This window comes from Melospiza melodia, chromosome 4 (genome assembly GCF_035770615.1).
Source record: "Melospiza melodia melodia isolate bMelMel2 chromosome 4, bMelMel2.pri, whole genome shotgun sequence".
NCBI lineage: Eukaryota > Metazoa > Chordata > Aves > Passeriformes > Passerellidae > Melospiza > Melospiza melodia.
This window is the reverse complement of record NC_086197.1, coordinates 90368766-90391650: the sequence shown is the minus strand read 5'-3', so window position 1 is coordinate 90391650 and position 22885 is coordinate 90368766. Positions and strand designations below refer to the sequence as shown.

At 40.7% G+C, this 22885-nt stretch overlaps 1 protein-coding gene across 8 annotated transcripts; it reads left to right on the top strand.

The window, feature by feature from the left end:
* Positions 1-245: 245 nt before the first annotated feature.
* Positions 246-22093, top strand: PUS7 (pseudouridine synthase 7). Of its 8 annotated transcripts, none has more exons than XM_063155524.1 (20): positions 246-296; positions 1282-1533; positions 2144-2297; positions 2912-2971; positions 3604-3982; positions 5868-5952; positions 6081-6182; positions 6831-6975; positions 8927-8944; positions 11212-11323; positions 12616-12693; positions 14303-14431; positions 14595-14720; positions 15017-15078; positions 15414-15574; positions 16496-16622; positions 17325-17426; positions 19411-19540; positions 20579-20670; positions 21359-22093. In XM_063155524.1, the coding sequence occupies exons 5-20, from the start codon at positions 3633-3635 to the stop codon at positions 21493-21495; spliced, it is 1956 nt and encodes a 651-aa protein (XP_063011594.1). In that variant the 5' UTR covers positions 246-296; positions 1282-1533; positions 2144-2297; positions 2912-2971; positions 3604-3632; the 3' UTR covers positions 21496-22093. The 8 variants fall into 8 exon arrangements, with proteins under 8 accessions (XP_063011594.1, XP_063011598.1, XP_063011600.1 ...); XM_063155525.1 differs by lacking the exon at positions 246-296 and adding an exon at positions 788-1123; XM_063155526.1 differs by lacking the exon at positions 246-296 and having other exon boundaries at positions 788-1533; positions 2144-2239.
* The last annotated feature ends 792 nt before the right edge of the window (positions 22094-22885 follow it).

Here is a 22885-nt window from a genome sequence, read left to right as displayed (position 1 = left end):
TGCACAGCTGCAGTTCTTCCGTACATCCCCGCCTGCCTACCCCAGCCGCTTCCCAGGCATCCCGAGCGGGCCGGCGGTGTCGGAAGCGTGGGAAGCAGGAGCAGCCCCTGGCCCGGTCCCACTCCCGGCCCGGCTCCGCTCCCCACCCGGCGTCAGCGCGGCGGGGCCGGCCGGGGGCGGGCGCAGCCTGGGGCCGCCTCCGCCCGCGCGAGGCTGGGCCGGGCCCGTTCCGCACCGCCTCCGCCGCCCGCCCCGCCGCGCTGACGCCCGGGCCGTCCTCCCGTGCCGCCGTGCGGGTAAGTGGCTCCCCCTCGGCGGCTCCTGCCTAGCGGCGGGCGGAGCCGCACTCTCCCTTCCCCGGCAGCCGCGCAGGGCTCCGCGGTGGGGCCGGGTGGGGGCTCTGCCCCGGGGAACTTCGCCGGCGCTGGGCTATCCCCAGACAACCCCGTGTTGCGCCGCGTGTTGCCGGGACCCCCGCGGCAGAGCCCTCCCGCCTGCCTCGGCCCCGTGCCCCGCCTGCCCCGGCCCCAGCCCCAGCGCGTCCTCCCGCGCTGCCCCGGCAGCCTCGGCGCTCGCAGCGGCTCTTCCGGCGCTGTGGCGGCGGCTCGGCCCGGCCCGGCCCGCGAGCTCCGAGCGCCGCTGCCCTCCGCGCTAGGCTTGGCCTTGGGGCGCTGCTGCGGCACCATCGCGCTCCTCTCGGTCGCCTTTTAATCGCACGTGCCTCGTCTCATGAGGCAGCGGCTTCGCACCTCGGCTCCTCAGCGCCCTGCAGCCCCCGCCGTGCCCGCCTGCCTGGTGCCGCGCCAGCAGTAATCGCTCGGCGGCTCCTGTTGCAGAGAGTCAAGTGTTTTATTTGTAGTAGTAAACTCAGTCTCTGTTAGAACATCGAAATTGCTGCGGAGTTGATGTTTATGCAGATTCTGGCTTTTATGGAAACACCTGTTAGGAAAAGGGCCGAGACAATTGAGCAGCTGTCAAAATATAATAGGAGCCTCTCACGAGCAGCCTGCGCAAGTGAGGCGGTGTGTGCCCGCTCGCTTCAGGGTGCTCCTTCAGGCAATTATCCTGCAGAATTCATCCCGGCGATGGCTGCCGTGGGGCACAGCATAGCACTCTGTAGTATGTGAGTCACTGTTCTGCTGTGAGAATAGTCTGTGTGTGACAGCTCCGGAGTGTTTGTGCCCAACATCAAATTCTCGTAACAGTCTGTATAAATCAATAACTAGGTATTACAGTTTTGTTTAAGAAGCACGAGATTTCTTTTCTTACTACCTTTGGCAGATGTCTCAGAGGATTTCACTGTGCTGAATGCTGTTTTGTTCGCTGTGTGAAGATACAAGCCATCTAAAAGCCATTTCAACTTCAGTGCTTTATAACCCAGCCTCTGTAAATTTTGGTACATGGGAAGAGAGTCTGGAAACAGCAATGAATTGCTTCACTTGGCTATGACTTTTATTTGTTGTTCCTCTTGAAAGAAGGATTTTATGAACTTTTATTTGAAGACAGACTAAAATTGGTGCTTTCAGCTTGAAGGTACATTGTTTTGCTAATTGTTCTGCTTTCTTGCGTGTGTGTTTTACCACTCTCCATGCCATACATACACTTAATTTTCTAACTCTCTCCTTATTTCCCTTTTGTTCATTTATTTTTGTAGCACTCATTTTCAGTTCTTCACTTGAGCAAAACATTTCAGGCATTTCTAAAACAGTTGTTCCTGCCTTTTTAGCCTAATCGGGTGATCTCTTCACTGAGGTGTCCAGGCCATGAAGTCAGCCCTGGCTAACAGCTAACAATTACTTACCAACCCGGCAAATGCTGATTGTCAAGTTAGTTGTGGGACTTCCTTTAACATGCCCTTTAAAATTGAATAGATTATGCTATTTAGTGGCTGGAGAAATAATACAAGATGATGTATGTAGTTCTAAAATACTGCTCCCTGCCTAGATTAATTTCTCAGTAACAGCTAAATCCTATTAATTTAGAAACTTGGTTGTTGTGGACAAAATTGACTTGACATGGGGAATTTAATTTTTTGCCGGTTAACTTTTAATTACCAGTTGGTTGGTGATATATTATGAAGGGCACTACCTAAATGCACACTTGGAGAAAACTCCTTTCTTCCCCTTTCCTCCTTGGCCCTCAGGTGATGCTCTGGCCCTTGGGGAAGGCAGTGGTAGTGCAGGAGGTTGGAGTTGGTGTATCGAGATTTCTTTCTGCTGCTCAGTTCTTCTGCTCCCATGTGAGTGTTCTCCATGGGCCCCTCAAGTGTCCCTGTCCCAGCGTGGGCACCTCCACAGGTCAGTCCCATCAGGAGTGTCCCTGCTCCAGTGAGGAGAGTTTCCTTCCAGGAGTGCATCTCCAGCTGCGTCCTCAGCAGTTGTCCCCTTCTCCATGCTTCCCTGTGCCTTTTTGAGCACTCTGTCACCTCTGTGTCCCCTCTGTGCTTTCTTTTGCCTTTGCTGCCACTGGCAGCTTCTCCCTTTCTCAGATGAACTGGAGCAGGGGAGCCATGTGCTTGTTGCATGAGTTGGAGGGTGGCAGGCAGTGGGTTTATGGAGCCAGCTGAACTGGTCATGGCCCACACAGGGCAGTTTATGGCCTCCTCCTGCCACCAAAACCTGCACTTCATCCTCAGTACACTCCTGTGCCACTTGGGTGATGCTGGAAGAAAGGTCCTGTCCATGCCTAATTCTAGGAACCCTGGTTTCCTTTTATACACTTAGAAATAAAACCAAAGTTCTTCCCTGTAGCTTGCTAAATGGCAATAATGTGTTGTGTCACTAGGATGGTCATACTTTGGCAGTTGTATTTAACATGACTGTCTGAGTCCATATGTGATTGCATTCATATATGTTCCATAATATTTTTTCCATAAAACCTTCTCAAAGAGTTATTTTCCTCTTTTTTTCAGATCTGAAGGCAGTGGTTCTGCTGACACAAAGACTGCAACTCTGAGCCCTATTCCACCAGCGTGAGTAGTCACGTTCTTCTCAGAGATTGTTTAATTTCCTTGTTGTTTTGTTTGTCTCACTGATTCAATGATTTTGGAATCTCATCCCTCTTATCTTTTGGGCTGAATTGATGCCACCTTGAATTCTGTGTAGCATTGTGTGTGTTGGAAGCACATAGAAAACAAAGACATGAGATTTCAGGTGGGAGCTCAGCTGTTCTCTCTCTGTCTTTGCAAGATGGAATCTTGATAGAGAAGGGAATAATTGAGAGTAGTCATGTTAAAGAGAAGGCTTGGGAGCAAACAGTTTCTTAGGCACTAAACTGCTGCTGACAGCAGAGCCTGCATGTGCACAGGCTTGGAGGCAGCCATGGTAAGGGTGGCCAACAGTGGTGATGGTGGTAAATGGTCAGTGTGGTGTTGAGTCCTACTCTGCTGTAGTCCAGCATGCATGCTGCCCTCAATGTCTTCCTTCTTTCTCCCCAAGTACGTATTGTTTCTAAGTGTTCGAAATGTTTACTTGATGTTTAACTTAAATGCAGAAAGTTTATGGTTTTCCTGAAAAGTTGCACAGGGCAGAGTCCTTGGAGTGAAGTGCCTATGTATTGATACTGCTCTTAGACAGAAAATAAGCCTTTCTTCTTCTTTTTCAGGGCTTCCTATCCTACCCTGTGCCTTAAACATGGAAACTGTAGAAGTGAATAGTGTATCCTTGAAACGTCCTCGCTCTGAGGATGATGTGGCCAATGCAGATGAAATTAAAAGACAGAAGATCTTGGAGAAGCCCAAGGCAGAGAACAACTCTGGGCAGAGTATTGAGAATGTAACAGAACAACCCAAGGACACGAAAAGTGAAATAATCCCCACTGAGGAAAGTGAGGAGCAGGAAGAGGAGGAATTAGAGGATAGTGATGAAGATGGAGATCCAGAGAGCTTTGCAGACATGATGAAGCATGGACTGACAGAAAGCGATGTTGGCATAACTAAATTTGTTAGCTCTCACAAAGGGTTTTCTGGAATCTTAAAAGAGAGGTAACTCTTTGTCCTCTTTCATATGTTAATTCCTTGTGTAGCACAGCTGTAGTTCTCCATTTTCTTTTTTGGACTCACAGATTGCAGCTGGATTAAGTGAGGTTCATTACTTTATTTACTGCTAAGGAAAGGTTTAATTTAGGACTTTTCTAGATTGTGGGTTGGTTTTTTGTTGGTTTTTTTTGTGTGTTTGTTTAGGGTTTTTTTGGTTTTTTGTTTTCTTGGTTTTTTTTTTTGGTTTTTTGTTTTTTTTTTTAAATTTATTTTCCTGTCAAATGGAGCTCTGAAGAAGGAAGCTTTATATGAGTAGAGATACATGATTACACTGACCTTTGCTGTTTCCTTTGCTCTCTGGCAGTAGCAGAAACATAAAACCTTATGCAGTACACCCACCTTTTGTACCTCTTCTCAGTGCTCATATGGGATGCACTGAAAAATGGCATCAAAACCATCTTTCTTTGATTCTTTGTTTCTCTCTGACTCTTTTGTCCTAATGTCTGTAAACAAGGATAGTTAGGCTTTAAATTATTGTCCGCTCACTAATGTCATTTACATAGAAGGGAGTTTCAAAATTCAGGATGTGGAATTTATTATACATATACATTATATATTTATTAAGATGTTTGGTGCTTAGTAGCTTTTTAAAAGGAAACTTCTAGATTTTTAAAATTAAAGAATAGCTTTGAATAAAACAGAATGCAAATACAAAAGGTCACTGAAGTGAGAATCACTGTTTCTCTGACGTAGCAAAGCAGTTCAGGTTGCTTTGTTTACACACTGAAAAGTTCCTGTGTTTAAATACTGGCTTCATACATAGATAATTTTAAATAAAATGATATATACATATGTATGGATTTAATCTTTAAGTGCAGCATTAAGCAGCTAGTGTAATTCTTCTCTGGGAAACATAGTCTGTGCTGAACCTTCTTCTGGGAAATCTGCCAGTTTTGGTTGGCCAAAGGTAGCCATGTGGTAGAAAACTCGTGGGTTTGTGGGGTTTTTTTTGGATTCTAGTTTTTAACACCTATTATTAATTCACTCTTGGCATTTTTATGGAGCCATCACTAGCATGTCTAGACAGCTGCAGATAATACAGGAGAGGACACTCCTCAGGAAGGAATTCTACCAGTATGTTGTGTATCTGCACAGAGGGGCAAAAGGGGGCTTGGGTGAGGTACAGTAGAAAGCTTCCCATGGTGAAGTTTTATTAATCTTTCAACATTGATAGAATAAGAATTATTCTCTTTTTTTTTTCCACTTTGCTGGCAAATGCTGCTTAAAATCATTTAGCAGTTGCAACACAAACCAACTGTGCTCTGTTATAGTTGGGCTGTTTTTATTATTCGACATGAGTGACTGAATCGAAAATGTCAAAGTAAAATTCTTTTTTGCTGTCATAAAGTATGCAGAGTAACTTTATTTGAATGTTCTGTACAACTGAATATATAAGCAAGGCTGAATTTGTCCTGCCTTCTGTAGAGTGCCTAAAATGCACTTTATTTTGCAGGTGATTTCCAGTGTCAGAGATAATGCAGTAGTTAATGCATTGCACATTATGGCAATGCAGTAGAGTCTTAATTGCCAGTAATGACTGGGATTGAGGATAAGCATTACTGATTTATTCAAACTGGTGAGAGAATGACTCAGGCTAACTACAGCAGGCTTTGGTGATCTGCAAAGAAGTTGCTGCATTTGCCTGTGTGTTCCTGTGGTATCCTTCTGGGGGGGTGGGAATAGGTACAGCCTTCTCATGGTTGTTAAGTTTGTTTTACATTAATTGATTTACACAGATTGAGGATTTTTCAGTGAATTCAGCTTTTTAGGAAAGGACTTTATGTGATGTGGGATTTTTATTACAAATGTAATGCATGTTTCTTTCTGTCAGATACTCAGACTTTGTTGTCCATGAAATAGGCAAAGATGGACGTGTGAGCCATTTAGATGACTTTTCTGTTCCAGTGGATGATGAGGTAAATTCGGAGATAGATTTGGTAATAGCTATGCTTCTTAATGTTCCTTAAGCAAGAACATTGAAAAACTGGAAGGTACTCCATGAGGGTTATTGGATGTTTGTTTTTTCTCCCCAAATATGTATTAGGACCCATCAGAAGAAACATTTACAGTTCTGTCAGATGAAGACAAGCAGCGTTTAGAGGAGCTCCAGCTTTTTAAGAATAAGGAAACTAGTGTTGCCATAGAGGTAAAGTTAATAAATGATATCAAGTTTGGGATGGGTCAGAGAGAGGCTGAGGGAGGGAGTAGAAGGTACATCCTTTCTAATGTGTGTAAGGTATAATAGCAGTCTGAGCATGATGTGACAGATAACCCTAAACTGGACACAGTTTGGTGTTTAATTATTTGAAGTCTTACAGATGTACTCAAATACATGCATGTGTGAGTTGTTACTTTGATTTTGGTGAGACTGTACACAGGAACTTCAATATAGGTTTTAATTCCTGTGGTGTTAAGATTACCTTGCAGTATTTTGTTTTCCTTCTAGTATATTGTTTTAAAGAATAAGGAGATGTACATAAAACATCTATCCTGATGGAACACTACTTTCAAGGTCAGTGTGTAGTGATTTAATAGAAAAGATGATAAATATGCTTTTCTGTAACAAGAAAGATAAGAAAATTGATATTTTTAAATATTCAAATATTCCATATATTGAAAGAATAACTATTGAGCTAAATTTGGGACATGGAGATGAGTCGGATTATACCTGGTAGTTTCAAAGAAGCATTCACACACTGAATAATCTTATCTAGCTAATTTTTTTTTTCCTTTAAGGCATTCTCCCCTTTTGTATTAATTTATTTGGTTTCTGCATGTATGTGCATTAACACAGGTAATTGAGGACACCAAAGAAAAAAGAACCATCATCCATCAGGCTGTGAAGTCCTTGTTTCCAGGACTAGAGACTAAAACAGAAGATAGAGATGGAAAGAAATACATTATTGCTTATCATGCTGCTGGGAAAAAAGCATTGGCAAGTGAGTTTCAGTATCACAGCAGATGGGTAAAGTAAATGCTAAAATTATCCCCAAAGTAAGAATTGTTAGCAAGTACTTCAAGTGATTGTGCTTCCTAATATAGTCTTACTTCATTTTTCCTTCGTTTCAGCTGATGCTGTGTATCTGAAATGATTAGGACCACAAGAAATGCTTTAAATTTAAATTTCTACTTGTTTTTCTTTCCAAATAATTCATCCAATACAGCCATATTAGAAGAGAGAATATTATCTTCTACTTCAGTGGGAATAGGCAAAACAGAGACCTAATTTTCAGTACTTTTTGAATTTAACTTTCACGATCTTAACTGTATGTGTAAGTGTGTGTTGTGGATGTAAGAGGTTGTAGTTGGAAAATGTACATTAGATTGATAAATGGTGTAATGTTCACTGTCTTGAATAGCAATGACAAAATTCTCAATGACTTGAATAGAGACAAGCATCTTTTTGTGTTCTCAGAGTTATAGTTTCATATAAACTTAGCTTACGATGATCATTACTTCTGCTTCCAAGGCTAATGATATTTGCAGAAAATGATCTTTATTCATTATAGATCACAGTTAATCTTTCGAAATAGTCAAAGTCATGAAGGATTTTCAAAATGAAATGTTATCCACTTTAATCTAGCAAAATACTGTTTTGGATACTAGGAATAAATTAACATGTTTTACATCTTTTAATGTTACTAAAAATTTGTTGCTACTGTAAGTTTAGAGGATTATCTACCTGCAGAATGGTGCACATTTAACCAAAGATACTAAGGTTTGGTTTAAATTGCTTGTATTCCTCTGTCATTTCAACTTACTACAAATGATGGTATGTAAACCTAACCCTTTAATTTTAAAGGCAAAGAAGATGGAAGAACGATAAAGAAATAGAGTCATTTAAAATGGGGAATAAAGTAATTTCCCCTGTAATTTAGTTAAGGCTTGTTATAAGCAAATATGGGAATGTTGTATTTTTATTGGTCCAATTATAATGTGTTTATTTGTCTTATTTAGTCATGTTTAGCAAATGTGTATGTTTGCATGCTTTATGCATGGATTATGTATACTTACCAGCACAGAATTCTCCTCAGCCAGTTTTGTTCTGCTCGTTTGTAATGGTTTTTCCTCCACCTTTTCCTTCTGCTGCTTCTATTCTTTAACCACTGTTACAGTCAAGTGGATGTTTTTAAGCTGATTTAAGGGATAATATATAAAAGAATTTAAGTATTTGAAACATGCTGAAAAGAATTTAGTGGTGTGTCTCTAGGATTAAAACATAATGTGGAGCACCATCTTGTGATGCAGAGAAGCATCATCTATTTATCTATTTAAACTTGGATTCCCCAGCTGTGATGCTGCAGGCACCTGTGCATTTGTTGGTGGAGGTGTTAGGTTCTGTGAGTGTGTGCAAATGCTTATGGATGTAAGATTGAAGTTCTTTTTAGTCAGGATTATATATATCTTTCTTGTTTATATAGGCACAAACATGTCTTAGTCATGAATGGACTCCCCAGGCAAGAAACATTTCAGAAGTGTAGAATATTGGATTATTAGCTGAGATGCCTGATTACTTTGTTGATAACATAAAACATTACCAAACGTGCTTCCTAAAATTTAAAATCAGATGCTGCTTTGTTTCTATAGTCAGTTTATCCTCCAAATACTTAAAATTACTAAATTGTCAGTAAACTGTTGTTCCATCACTGTCCACAAATTAAGTTTGTTGCATCTCCAATTGAAGCTTTCCATATGTTCACTGTTTGCCTCTGCACGATTCCATTCCATAATTGTCTAAATTGCTGTCATCCACCACCTAGCTGTTGGATGCTCCCTGAAGCATAAACAATCCCATGACCATAAACCTGCATGTTCACCTCTAAAAACCCTTTGACAGTCTAAAAATTAAATGCTACTCTTTTGTACTCTTTATGCTCTGCATTGGGACAGAGGTCAGAACTGCAACAGGTAAGAGACGTTGACATTTCATACTAACAAAAATGAAATGCCAACCATTATGACCTCCTAAATAGCAACAGGACTGGCCAAACTTGTAACAATTTCTTAAAAATACTTACACATAAGTATTACTTAAAATGCCCTGAAACAGCCAAGAATTAGGCTTATTCTGCCTCTTTTTTTGTAGTGCAGTATTCATTTGGTGCAGAGAAAGTCTGCTAGTAATAAGTGATATGAATTATCAATTTTTTCAGTTCATGTTGACAACTGTAGTAAATTTCCCCCATGGATTTCAGTTAGCCAAGCCTTTGCCCTTCAGCCCCTACTTCAGACACTACTATCTGTCTTTATACAACTTTAAAAACATTTATCACACACCCTGCTATTAAGAAAGAGCTTCCAAGCTTCGAGTTTCAGCAAAAAGTTTAGAAATACAATTTTATTGTCAGAAATGTAGCATGACTCTGAAACAGCAATAAGAACTGCAAATTGTCCCACTGCTCTGTCTACCCAGTTGAATGCTTTGCAGTATTGGGTGAGGAATGGTTGAGTATCAGGACTGTGGCTGCAGCCTCCTTTGGATAGGATCATGGCTGTGATGCCCAAAGCATGAGGAGCCCATTGGTCTGTGTGGTACCTACAGAACCCTTTTGGTGTCGAGCACATTAGGGCTCACTTCTTGACATGTGTTGAAATGACCATGTGCAAGATGTAACAGTTAAATATAAAGAATGGTTCCAGCTGGAGGGGGTTCTCCTTTGTGAATTGAGCTCTGCCTTACTCTCTTCTCTTCTAATTGCTGAGATCTTAGTGGAGAACTTTGCTCTTCCAGCTGAGTGCACTGTTGCATTGACTGAGTTTGAGTAGTGCTGGCTCAGAAGGGGAGACCAGCAGGAGTATGAGGTCTCCAGTTCAGGTCCAGTGGAACTCTGTGGGAGGGGGGCTGTGCTTAGAAACCGATGGTGCAAGGCAAGTGATGCAATAATTCTAGGTGACTAAAACCTGTGCATATATATTTTTATACTGTAGCATCCAAAATTGTCTTTGCAGAAGTGTGTGCGCGAATGGCAGCTTCTCAAAAACAAGCAAGAATTAAACATACTTACTATCTGTGTGGGATATCTGGACTTTGTAAAACCAGGGTGAAAAAAAGAGCAGTATTTCCCAAGAACTTCCTTCCTGCATTGGTGTTTGTACATTGAAATAAGGCTGGCTTTTTCAGTTAGCTTTTCCTGTTATGAAAGATGCTTAGGCCTTTTTTTTACAAAACCAGGTATGTCTGCTTAGTCACAGCAAGAGATAAGGGACTTCCTGTTTAAAACAAAACAAATCCTTAGTTTTGTTCTTAAATAACAAGGAATTGATAAACCTCAGAATTGAAGGAACCTCACAGTTGGTTGCTAAACCTCTGTAGAATCAGTCTCCCTTCCCATTAATGCCATCGACAGTGGGTTATTGGAAACTGAAAGTTTTGTCTCTGGTGGTTTTTAATGTGCAAAAAAGAGCTTAACAAATCATTGACAGTTCCCTTCTTCTACAGAAAATGTCAAATAATAGCACAGAATTGTAAATCAGTTGTTAATCTGTGGGACCTGAAGTTATTTCGGCCTCTGGCCTTTTCTAAGCATGGCACCATACCTGCCATGGATTGTATGTTCATGTCTCTTTTGTACCAGATTTCTTGCTCCCATTGGATTTTGAAAAAGAACCATCTTAAAACAATTCTTTGAGCATGATCTCTTAGGGTTTTGTAGTGATATGATTCATTCTTTTGTATGACACACAGAAAAAATACTACAGAAATAAAGAATATGTCTGTACTATAAATAATAATGGTAGTCTTCCCACAAACAGGGATCCAGGGGTTCTCAACTATTAATTATAGAAGGAGCTAGAAGAAACGTGGTGTAGCTTCTATTGCTGAAAGTCAGTGTAATGATAATGTTTTTGAGAAATTTAATCAGGTGATACAGCAATTAAATGACTAGGCTATATTTTCAGATAATTTCATGATAAAGGAACTGTCACTATTTCATTCAGGATTTTCTAGGTGACAGAACTGAATAAAGAGAAGTTTACAGTCCAGTGAAAGGGGAGGTCTTTCCAATGTGCTTTACAGCTTTTTCTGTCAGTAATTAACTCTTTCCTTTTCATTTTTTTAAAGCAGATGGGAATTAGCAGAAATTGTATCTTGCATATTTAAAGTAAATGTGGTTGCAGTGGCAAATATATTAAATTTTTTAAAAAGTGACACTTTAACCTTTTTGCTTTTAAAGATCCAAGAAAGCACTCTTGGCCAAAATCTAGGGGAAGCTACTGCCATTTTGTACTGTACAAGGAGAACAAGGACACTATGGATGCCATCAATGTCCTGTCCAAATTTTTAAGGTAAGGCTGTTGTTTCTGCCATCCTGGCTGGCATGCAGCCCTCTCCCTCCATGTTTCTTGTTGCTGTAAACATTATGCTTCATAATTATGTAAGAGCAACACAAGTGATTGCTGTTCTCTAATTTGTAGACAGCTTAAAATGAAAAGTTACTTTAAAATATCAAATTTAAAATATCGAAGTTTTGTGAGGAGGTGAGAATGGAACAAAATGAGCCTAAGAAATTTTAAAGACTACTCTACTGCTTCAATGGAAAAAGTCCTCAATTTACATTGGCTGATCTGAGAAAGGCTTGGCAGCTGAAAGCCTCAATGTACGTAACGTGAATTAAAAGCCATTTTTTCCCCAGTGTGTGAATATATGCAAGTATGTTATGAACCTGTCAGATATTGTTGTGATAATATGCTGATCAGTTCCTAAGCAGTTACAGCTGATAAACTGTTGTTCCATGTATTAATTTCTCCATGGCAACACAGGCTTAGTTCCTTTCACCCCATCAAGTGCAGAAACAAAAAGATTTGCCAAAGCGTGACATGAGCACAGTGAATTGCAGAGGAGGAACAGTTTTAAAATTGGGTCAGTTCAGTGATCTACTTATAAGGAAACTTCCCCACTTTTCCCTTTGCCCTTCTTGTCCAAAAAACAAATTTGTAATCTAGACCTTAACCAGTGAACTACTTAGTATTGGTATTGAGAACAAAATGGCAAGGGCATAGTTAGGTGTAAGACTGCATGTAATGGCAATCCTGCTACCCCCTGGAGCCCTTAAGTGGCATAACTGGAAATACTCCATCTAACACAGGCTGTAAAGTACAAAGTGAAAAGGAAAGGAAATCTTCCTCTCAGGGAGAGGAGTGGATCAAATTTTAAATTAACTTCTCATAGTCTCTCATAATGTGCAGGCATGGTATTCAAACAAACAGGTTTGAAGTTTAAGGAAGAAGTGGACACGATATTTTTTTTTTCCAGTGAAGTTGGTGGTGACTGTTCATTTCTTTCTCCAGTTAATGTATATAAAGAAGTACTTCAAAGTTCATATTTTGCAAGCACTGTTGTGTTAAAAGTTAATTGTCTACATATAATTAAAACAGAAGTTTTCTTGTGTTTTATGTACTCATGGGTGAGATTAGAAAATGTCACACACGTGTCAAATTGTAACCCAGTTCTGAGGAATGTAGGTATATTTTTATATTTTTAATTTATAAGATTAATAATTATAGGCTATTATGCTTAAAATTATGCTTGATCTGTTGCTATTTTAATATACATAATATCTGTTACTGTTGCTTTTAAGAGTGAAGCCAAACATATTTTCTTACATGGGAACTAAAGATAAAAGGGCTATAACAGTTCAAGAGATCGCTGTTCTCAGGTGAGTAAAAGTACAGTCTGGAGGATTTGCACTTCTGCTGTGGTAGCTTGGATAAATACCTAAAAGACTCAGTGACACAAATGGCAGGTACAGGTCCTGACCTTGTAAGGCCCAGGTGGAAGATGCCACAATCCTTTTGTATTCTGTGATTACTGGTGATATTTTCAGTCACTGGTGCTCTGAGTCACGGGCTGGTTACGTGTACTTGGCCGAGGCAGGGGGACAGATTGCCTGCCTGCTCTTAGGCTGCTTGGATCTCATGCAACAGCAGAAAAACAGAATGACATGGTGAAAATTATGTCCCACTTTCTTCCTGGCTTTTGTTTCCCCCTCTCTACAGCTAGAATCCTATTTTCTTTCCCACTGTACTCTCTGAACAGTGCCAGAGAAGGCTGACACTGCCCTTGCTCATCTGTGAATAGCCAGAAGGGGCAAAAAATTATGAGGAGTTTTTCCTGCCTTCACCTACTCCTTTAAGTCACCTTCTAAGAGAAAATAAAATTTACTTTGTCATATTTTAAGATAATTATATGTTTTCTGGGCACTTTAGGTTAGTGTTAGATCCAGAACTGGGAATGGCAGATGTCTCCCAGACATGTATTGCAATATTGTTTTAGCTGGCTGGAATATCCCACCTGCACTACTTTTTACAACTTTTGGAAAACCACATTCCTTGAGTGAGGAATTCACAGCTTGAAAGCCAGAGGCTTGATCAAATCCTTGTTAAAAGGAGGGCATCCACTACTGAACTGCTCATATATTTTCTCCCAATGTTCTGTAAGTGTGTGCATTAACATATATAAAAAGAAATTCTGATTTATCAATTGTGAGAAGCCCCAGATTCACGTTGATGCAAGGTAGCTTTGCAAATTGGTAACAGTTAACCAGATGTGTGGTGTAGCTATCTCAGCTGCTCTTCCATTAACTTTTTAACATTATCACATTGTGTTGTGTCCAAGATCTCCAGAGTGCTGTAGGTGTTGTGTGGTATCTGCTCCGTGGTGCCACAGCCCCTGACTCTCCTGCACAGGGGAGGGGACATTGCCAGTTGCCAGCCTGCTCTAAGCTGAGTATGCTGGCCATGCTGCTTCATAAACTCCACTATCCTGGTAAAAAATTAGCAGAAATCTCCAAGAGCAGCTTGGTGATGCAAAGAACAGGGTATGCTTCCAAAAATACCAGCAACAGGAATGGCAGATCAGTGACATGTTGGATTCCATGTTCCTTCATCTGCACTAGGCATACACAGTAGCTAATTTTATTTGACTCTGTATTTATAGCTGTGCTGACTGGGGTGTATGTATTCAGGAAATAGTTACTCAGATTATGCAGAGTTCAGCTTGTGGGGTACAGCATACATCAATACTGCAATATAGATGTGAAAAGACAGTGCTAACAGTCTGTCACAGTATACATTTTCTTTTGTATGAGTACCCTTAAGAATTATGTATTATCTTCCTTTTAGGTCTTTCATTAAAGTATTTTGAAAAGGCAACAGTAGAAAATTGGGGAAACTGGACTCACTGTTTTTCATTTTGTAATGGCAGCATTTCTGTATTTATCTGCTTTTCTAAGCATAGGTTGGTCACTGATGTCTGTTTCTTTTTAGAATCACTGCACAAAGACTTGCTCATTTGAATAAATGTTTGATGAACTTCAAATTAGGAAATTTCAGTTACAAGAACCATCCCCTGAAATTGGGAGAACTGCAAGGGAACCATTTCACTGTTGTTCTCAGGTAGTATGTTAGTAGGTATTTAGATGGTTCTGTTAAAAGGTTTTTTTCTTTAAATAGATAAAGAAGTTTTTTTATTTAAATTAATGTTGAGCTTTAATATAATGGGCATCTCAAAATAGCATAAACCCTTAATCTGTCTATAACTTTTTTTTTTTAATGCTAGAAACATAACAGGAACTGATGAGCAGATAGAGCAAGCAATGCATTCACTCAGGGAAATTGGATTTATTAATTACTATGGAATGCAAAGATTTGGAACCACAGCTGTTCCTACTTATCAAATTGGCAGGTATGTGTTGCTTTCATCCTCCCCCCCTTCTTTTTTTTTTAAATTTTACTCTTATCACCATGTAACTTAATGTATTTTTGGGAACATTTTTCTAACATATTGCCTGTACCAGTTTTAAATTTAGATTCAAGAAAGATCTTGTTTCTGAACTTGCTTCAGCAGTTATCTTGCATAATAGCACTACTTTTAATATTGCATAAGTCTAAACACTAATACATATTTTTTGGATAAGTTGGCTAAATCCTTTTAAAATAGTTCTAGTCAATTCTTAATATACTTTCCTATTTGAATCCTAGAGCTATTCTACAGAACAACTGGAATGAAGTAATGGATTTGATATTAAAGCCACGACCAGGAGGTGAGAACTGAAAAATGATACATCCTGTGTTTCTGCCTCTTCTCCAGTAAGCATATGTTTAGGAAAAGCTTGAGCCAGTTTAGCAGTGGAGAAGCAATCTTCAGACTCTCCCTCTTCTGCCTCACTTTCCTTGCTGTGCAGCTCCTTGCAGTGGGGCTAGAAAGGGACCTGAATACTTAGTGTTTGCTCCATGTGACCTCAAGTGTGCTATGATTCTGTTCATCTCTAATCACCATGACTGAAACTTTAATTTTTCAACTGCTTTAACAAAAGGTGAGATGGATGCTTTGTTTGGTGTATAGTTAAAATGTTTTCATTTTACATCCTTGTTCTAGCTGAAAAGGGATATTTAGTCAAATGCAGAGAAGAATGGGCAAAGACTAAAGATCCAGCAGCAGCCCTCAAGAAACTGCCTGTAAAAAGGTGCGTGGAAGGACAGCTTCTACGTGGACTCTTAAAGTATGGAATGAAGAACATAATCTCTGCATTTGGCATAGTGAGTGTAAAAGTTGGGTGAATAAACATTGAATAAACATTCTTTTGATGGTATCAGGATGAATTTAAAATAGACTCATTGATGCTTGATGAGTTGAAAGTTAAGTTTAAAAATCTTTACATTTATCCTGCCTTTTTGCTGGAAGTACTGCTGTGGAGTAACTGATGACATCTCTAATTAATGTATGCATAATGAGCTTTCCAATTTATACAACAGTTTCTCTGGTATGTGGGCAGCAATACAGCTATACTTAGTAGCTGTGTATAATACAGATCTGAGAATTGTGCAAATGTTCAGTTTCAGTGTTTTCCTGTTGCTTTAAAAGTATAAATCAAACTGATGGTGGGCTAACGAATCAGCCTGATATGGAGGTGATGGATCCACTTGTCATTTTCAAGTGCTGTAATCAAGATCAAGTCTTTGAAGGAAATATCTCATCAGTAGCAAACTACTGGGCCCATTGTAAGATCTGGGGGATAATCTCTTTTTTATGAAGAAGATAATTAGAAGAACACAGTGCTTTCACAGCTGCAGAGTTTACTTAAGATTTCAGGAGCTTGAATATGAATTCAGTGTTTTATAATAGGACCTGTATGTTTGACCTGTAGAGTTAAAAGTGTTGGGGTGTTTTTTTGTGAATTTAAGCACAGTTCTTTTTTGTGCAGATTTCAAATGTGTAAAAGCATTATTTCTTCACATATCCTTTTCTCAAACATAGAACAAAAATCAAGAAATTGTATATCAAAAATATATAAAAAAAAGAAATGTATATCAAGAAATTGTGCATGCCTTTTTGCCAGATAAGGTAACATTTCAAATATGCACCTTTTTGGTTGTGATCGTCAGAAAAACCAAAAAATACTTCTATCTAATGTTTAATATATTTATCTAGTGTTTAATTTTTTTTTTTTTTACCTCTAGATACCAAGAAATAATCGTTTAATGTACATTCATAGCTACCAGAGTTATGTGTGGAATAATATGGTGAGCAAGAGAATAGAAGAATATGGGCTTAAAGCTGTACCAGGAGATCTCGTACTTAAAGGAGGTAAAATCAGCCAAAGCCAGTGATGCTGTATAGTTCAGATTCCCAGGCAAACAAGGCATATAGTTTGTGTTGTGTCAGTGTTTGTCTGATACTGCTTACATAGCTTCTTTTCTCTCACCAGTTTTGGCCCAGTGATAGCTGAATCCCTAGGCCTGTTTTAGACAAATTGTGCAAGGGATTGGAAGTTAGGTATTACACTTCCATGAGCTGTTTGTTAGCTTCTTTTTTCAAATAACTGGATAGGGAAGAGACATTATGAAAGACTGATTACTCTCAAAAATGACCTCAATCCTAGTTGAGCTGTGAAGGACTGTGGAAGGACATGATGAAATTTTTACTTCAAAAGGTTTTGATTGCTCCAGTCAGTTAAAACTTTCTTTGCTTGTATTTGCTCTGGCATTTCCTACATTCTCCTTTATGTATGCCTGGTGCATGGAAGGGGCTGTTCCTCTAGCAGTCCTTCCTTCATGTAGTTTTAAGTCACTGGAAGCCAGGCTGTGATTCTGCCAGTAACTGTGACAGCCTTGGAGGCTGTTACTTCTTTTCTTAGAAATGTTGTCTGTTAAGTGGAGATAAAACATGGTAGTTATCTTTCTCAGAGTAAGCTTATTTCAATCAAAGGCTTTATTTTAAATTTAGCTGAAGTTCACTGTCACAGGCATCATCTATACTGGTAACTTCATTTTTCTGTCCTGACTTTAGCCACAGCTGTTCACATTGAAGAAGGAGATGTTGATAACTACACTATCCATGATGTAGTGATGCCATTGCCTGGATTTGATGTTATTTATCCAAAGCACAAAAGTAAGTCTGACTGTTAACTGAAGTACTTACTCTGAAAACATAAGTCTTCTTTGAGATTGTTCTTTAAAGGAAGATTGGATCTACTCAACCTTGGTGACTTTTAAAGCAATACATCACTTCAGATCTCTAAAACATTAATGTCAGCCTTTTGTTGCTGCCAGGGTGCTCTGCTCAGTCTCCTTCCCACTGGGAATCCCAGATGACTGCAGAGCAGAGTTTCTCACTAACCTGTACCACTGCAAGGATTTAATCAGGTACAGGATTTTGTCCTTGATGAATTTCCTGAGGTTCCTCTTGGCCCGTTCCTGTTGTGCCTCAGTCCCTCTGAATGGCAGTCCTCTCCTTGCATGTACTGAATGCCACCCCAGCTTGGTTTAGCCCACAGATTGGTTGGGGTAAATTCCAGCTCTCCTCCACTATTTCACAGGACACATCTCAGTTCCTTGAGGAACTCTGCTTTTAGGTAGAGCTGCAATAAGTAGTGACTATACTGTGAGATGCTGAGCCAGACAGCTGTTACCCACTTACAGTCCACCCACTGCAGTGTTCTAACCTGGGACACAAAGGTGCTGTGGGAATGCATTGACAGCCTTGCTGAAGGCAGGCAGCAGTCCCTGCTCTCCCCTCATCCATAGGTGTTATAATTTCATCATAGAAGACAGTAGTCTTGGTGGGTTTTTTACTTTTTCTTTTTCTCCCCCTTTCTTTTTCTCCCTTTTTCTTTTTCTTTTTTTTTTTTTTTTTTTTCTTCCATTTTCTTTTTTTCTCCCTTTTTCTCCCCCTTTCTTTTTCTCCACCCACTGTAGTGTTCTAACCTGGGACACAAAGGTGCTGTGGGAATGCATTGGGAATGCATTGACATTCCCACAGCACCTCCCCTCATCCATAGGTGTTATAATTTCATCATAGAAGACAGTAGTCTTGGTGGGTTTTTTACTTTTTCTTTTTCTCTCCTGTATTAAAACCACAGTCATTGTGTGCCCAGAGAGGAAAAATAACTCCATTATTTTTCCCAGGGACCAGAGTGAGCCTGACTGGTCTGTAACTCCCTAATTATCATTCCTGCTCTTTCTGGAGTTGGGTGCAAGCACTTGATTTTCCACAGTTGTCTGGGACATCCCTAGATCTGCACAATCTCTGAGATGATAGAAAAAAACTTCACCATGACATGAGGCAGCTCTCTCAGCCTCTCTAACCCTTCTCCCACTTCTGTAGTCCCTCTTTCTTAACCTTGCCTCTAAGAAGAGAGGCCTGGGGCACTTTGCTGATCAAGGCTGAGGCAAAAAGGCACTGAGACTATCAGCCTGATGTCTGTCACTAGACCAGCTGCCCTGTTTAGCACCAGGTTTAGCTTTCCCTGCAGTCTTTCAGTCCTTATGTTGCAGCTGAACTCCTCCTGGTCTTGATGTCATTTGCTGCTTTCAGCTGTAGCTGAGCTCTGGCTTTCCTAACACCATTTCTGTGTGCATGGACAAAGAGCTATAGTTGCTCTTTGTAGCTGCCCCAGGTTTCACCTGTTCTGTGTTACAGATGAGGTCAGTCATGAGTTCCCTGCACATTTTCCTCAATACTGGATTGAACTGTTCTTGTACTGTCAATTTGTCAACTGATTTCTCCCTGCTGCTTTTTAATGAGAGAGTAATGGGTAGTCTGGCCCTTTTTTCCCCCATGTACCTGAGATTAGTCCTGTGAAGTCTAGAAAATTGGAAAGCATATATGAGTTAGCATTTAAATGTCAATAAAGTATTTTGTAAATTTTGTTTTCAGCTGAAATTTTATTTGATGCATTCTTTATTACTGCCTGTACTAACCAGGGTGTAGAAGTAAACAGGCAATAAGATCTGCAGTGATTTTAAACTTCTGTGCAGCATTTATCCCATCTATGCTGAAAACTACTAGATATAAGGGAAAGGAACAATCCATTAAAACCGTTTAAATTTGCCACACTACATTCTCTCCTATTAAATATTTTCCTCTCTTGCAGTTGGTGAGGCCTACAAGGAGATGCTGGTAGCTGACAACCTTGATATCAACAACATGAGGCATAAAATCAGAGATTACTCACTTTCTGGAGCATACAGAAAAATTATCATTCGGCCTCAGAATGTCAATTGGTGAGTGGGAGCATAAGGGAAATTACACTTGAGTTGACAGCATAGAGTTTATTTAAGTACAAAACAACATGAGACTGATCCATGGGACAAGCACACAGACTGAAACATTGGTAGAAAGGAATCTCTCTGCCCTTCTCTCATGTTTTTAATGCAGCTGAAGTGGAACTATACCCTTATTTCTTCCTTGGTTCTCTCATTCTCTGGTGGAGGAGTATCAAGACATCTTATCTAGTTGTTCACTCCTTCCAAGGGCTTGCCTGAACACTTCATAGGTAATTACTTATGTTGAGAAAATAGTAGAAAATACTCAAAACAGGGTTTTTTTGTAGTCTTCCTATGAGGAAGTTGGTCTCCAACTACCTGTCAGTCAGAAAAATTTGTATCACTTAACCCTACTAAATCATTGTTTTTAGAGATGCAATCTAGTTTTCATATGGCAGCTGAATAAATGCCTTTTAAACTGGGAACTGTACAAATGATCAGTGATGCATAGAGTTAAATATATAGAGGGTTTAGGAGGGAGCACAAAAATAGAAATACTTATATACTTGAAACATCAGCACTAATTAATATTAAGCTTGTCTACTTACCAGTTAGTTTTTCAGCCTCATGTTTACATATGGGATTTCCTTTAAATGAATGGTAGAAACTATGGAATGTGTCTTAGCCCTTTCAGAGTTTGGATGACTATTGAAAGGCTTCAGTCCTGCTAGCTACTCTTGGAGTTGACACCATTCTTCCCTTAATTTCATGAACTATACTTCTTGTATAGTTGGAAATTCTGACAGCACACAAGGGCAAACAGATGAATTATGCAAAGAAACTTCTCACTAACTTAAAATTGTTTTTTAATAATCTTCATAAAGCCAAGGCAAGTCTTCTACATAAAGTTCTACCCATTATTTTGCCTAGTTCAATTTCAGTTGTAAATTCCAAATTGCAATAATAATAAAATAGTATTATAATAATACATATTTATATAAAATGTGTAAACCTAAATAATTTAAAATAATAATAAATTTTATGTATATTATAAAGGGAAGTTGTTGCATATGATGATCCTAAAATCCCATTATTTACTACGGATCTGGATAAACTGGAAGGAAAACCATTACCAGTTCTCCCTACAGGTAAGTTGATTTTTTGCTGGTTTGCTAAATGGAAGTTTGATCTGGATGTTGCTTTCAACTGCTACATATTCAAAGCTCCTTTAAGGAAGAGCTTTCATTTAACTATTGACTGTTAAGCAGTGGTAACAATGACATCTAAGGCCGGGCATCTGAATAAGGACCCTGATTTCTCAAGGGTGCAAGCCAGTCTTCCAGCATCTCTTTTGACTGTTACATTTTCTTACAGGCATCTGTAAAATCAAGTAAATGCTTAATAGTAAATGTCTGCAACTAACAAAGGTGGAATTAAGTCACAAATTGTCTGTATACTAAACTTGTATTATTGGTGCTGAGCACAGATGACTGAAATACTTAACTCTGATCACAAGGTGTTTTAACACTGCTTTCCAGAAAAGTCAAGACAGGCTAGGAATTGAGTCTGAAAGAACAAATGTTTGCTTTTAGAAGAAGAAAACTCTGAAACCACGACTTTGTCCTGAGAGAAAATGTTAAAAAATGGTTTCACAGAATTTTTCACTGTGGAATATAATATAAACAGGAGTGTGATGATGGTAGTTGTTTTGCTGTATGGGCAGGAGAAGTTGGTTGTGGAAGCTGTTAGTTCAGTTTAGATGGCATCCAGAATAAGCATTATATATGCCCTTAACACCCCTTATTTTTGCTTTTTGTCTCTTGTACCTGCTAATAGATGGCAAATTCAGGGCACTAAAGATGGAGTTCTCCCTTCCCCCATCCACTTATGCCACCATGGCGATTCGAGAAGTTTTGAAAATGGACACAAGCATAAAGAACCAGACACAACTGAACACGACCTGGCTGCGCTGAATGAACTGCAGAATGACTTAATTTTAACAAAGTGTTTTCTTATTTACACGTTCTGTACAAATCTTTAAAGAGTCACAGTAAGAGATTTGTATTTTTTTAAGTTTTTTTAGTGCTAGCATTTAACTTCAGTAGTCCTTTGCAAGATGGTGACTGTAACATAATACAGATTTTAGTGACTGGTGCTTTTTACTGAATAAGTAAGTTACCTGAGCTGTAACATGGGTGCATCTTTAGAATTGTGCTTATAATGGCATTAGACTTGGAAGAATGTTTAGCTTGCTTTCTTTGGGCAAGCACTGAATGTTTTCAAGAGGAAGACTTCTGCCACACTTGAAGTCTTTTCAAATATAATGCATTACATGGGGAAAGAAGAATTACAACAAAACTAAGATACTGATGAACATATGTATTGCTGGAGTTTTGCTGGTAGCATTTGCACTGATCCGGTAGCAGATTCTGTTAGCAGGGCTTTTGTGTGCTGTAAAACCGTACAGCTCTTTTAAATAGTTCGACTTTTCATTGAGAAAATACTTGTATTTTCCAGCTAATACCTGTACCAAAGAACAGGTACTAAAAATAAACTAACCTGAAACTCTGAGCAGTAAGTGCTTCCTTTGCGTCTGTCCCTTGCCCCTTGTTGGCGGGGAACGAGCCGGCCTTCGTCTTGGGGGAAAAAAAACCCATTGTGCAGCTGTTCTAAAGAGACCTGGCCTTTTCAGCCAAGTGCAAACCCGTGCCGCAGTCCTGTCGCCCGCCACAGCGGCTGCGTGCGGAGGGGCGGGGAGGCCGTGAGGTGCAAGGCCGCGTCCTGGGGCCGAGACAGCCCCCGAGCGGGCGGGCTGCGGCTGTGGCCCGGGCCGTGTCCCTGTGAGCACGGGGAGGGGACAGCCCTGGAACCGGCGGGCCGCGGCTCTGGCCGGGCTGTGTCCCTTTCAGCACGGGCTGGGCCAGCCCCAGAGCCGCCGGAATGCAGCTCTCGCCGGGCCGTGTCCCTGTAAGCACGGGCTGGGCCAGCCCCCGAGCCGGCAGTACAGCCGGTGGGCAGCGGCTCCGCCGGGCCGTGTCCCTGTGAGCTCGGGCCGGGGCAGCCCCGAGCCGGTGGGCAGTGGCTCCGCCGGGCCGTGTCCCGGTGAGCTCGGGCCGGGGCAGCCCCGAGCCGGTGGGCAGTGGCTCTGCCGGGCCGGGGCAGCCCCGAGCCGGTGGGCAGTGGCTCTGCCGGGCCGGGGCAGCCCCGAGCCGGTGGGCAGCGGCTCCGCCGGGCCGTGTCCCTGTGAGCGCGGCCCGGGGCAGCCCCGAGCCGGCGGACGGGGAGCGGGGCCCCGGGAGCGGCTCCGCGCCTGCGCCCCTCGCTCCGTCACCCGCGGCGCTGCTGACGCGGCGGGGGCGGCGC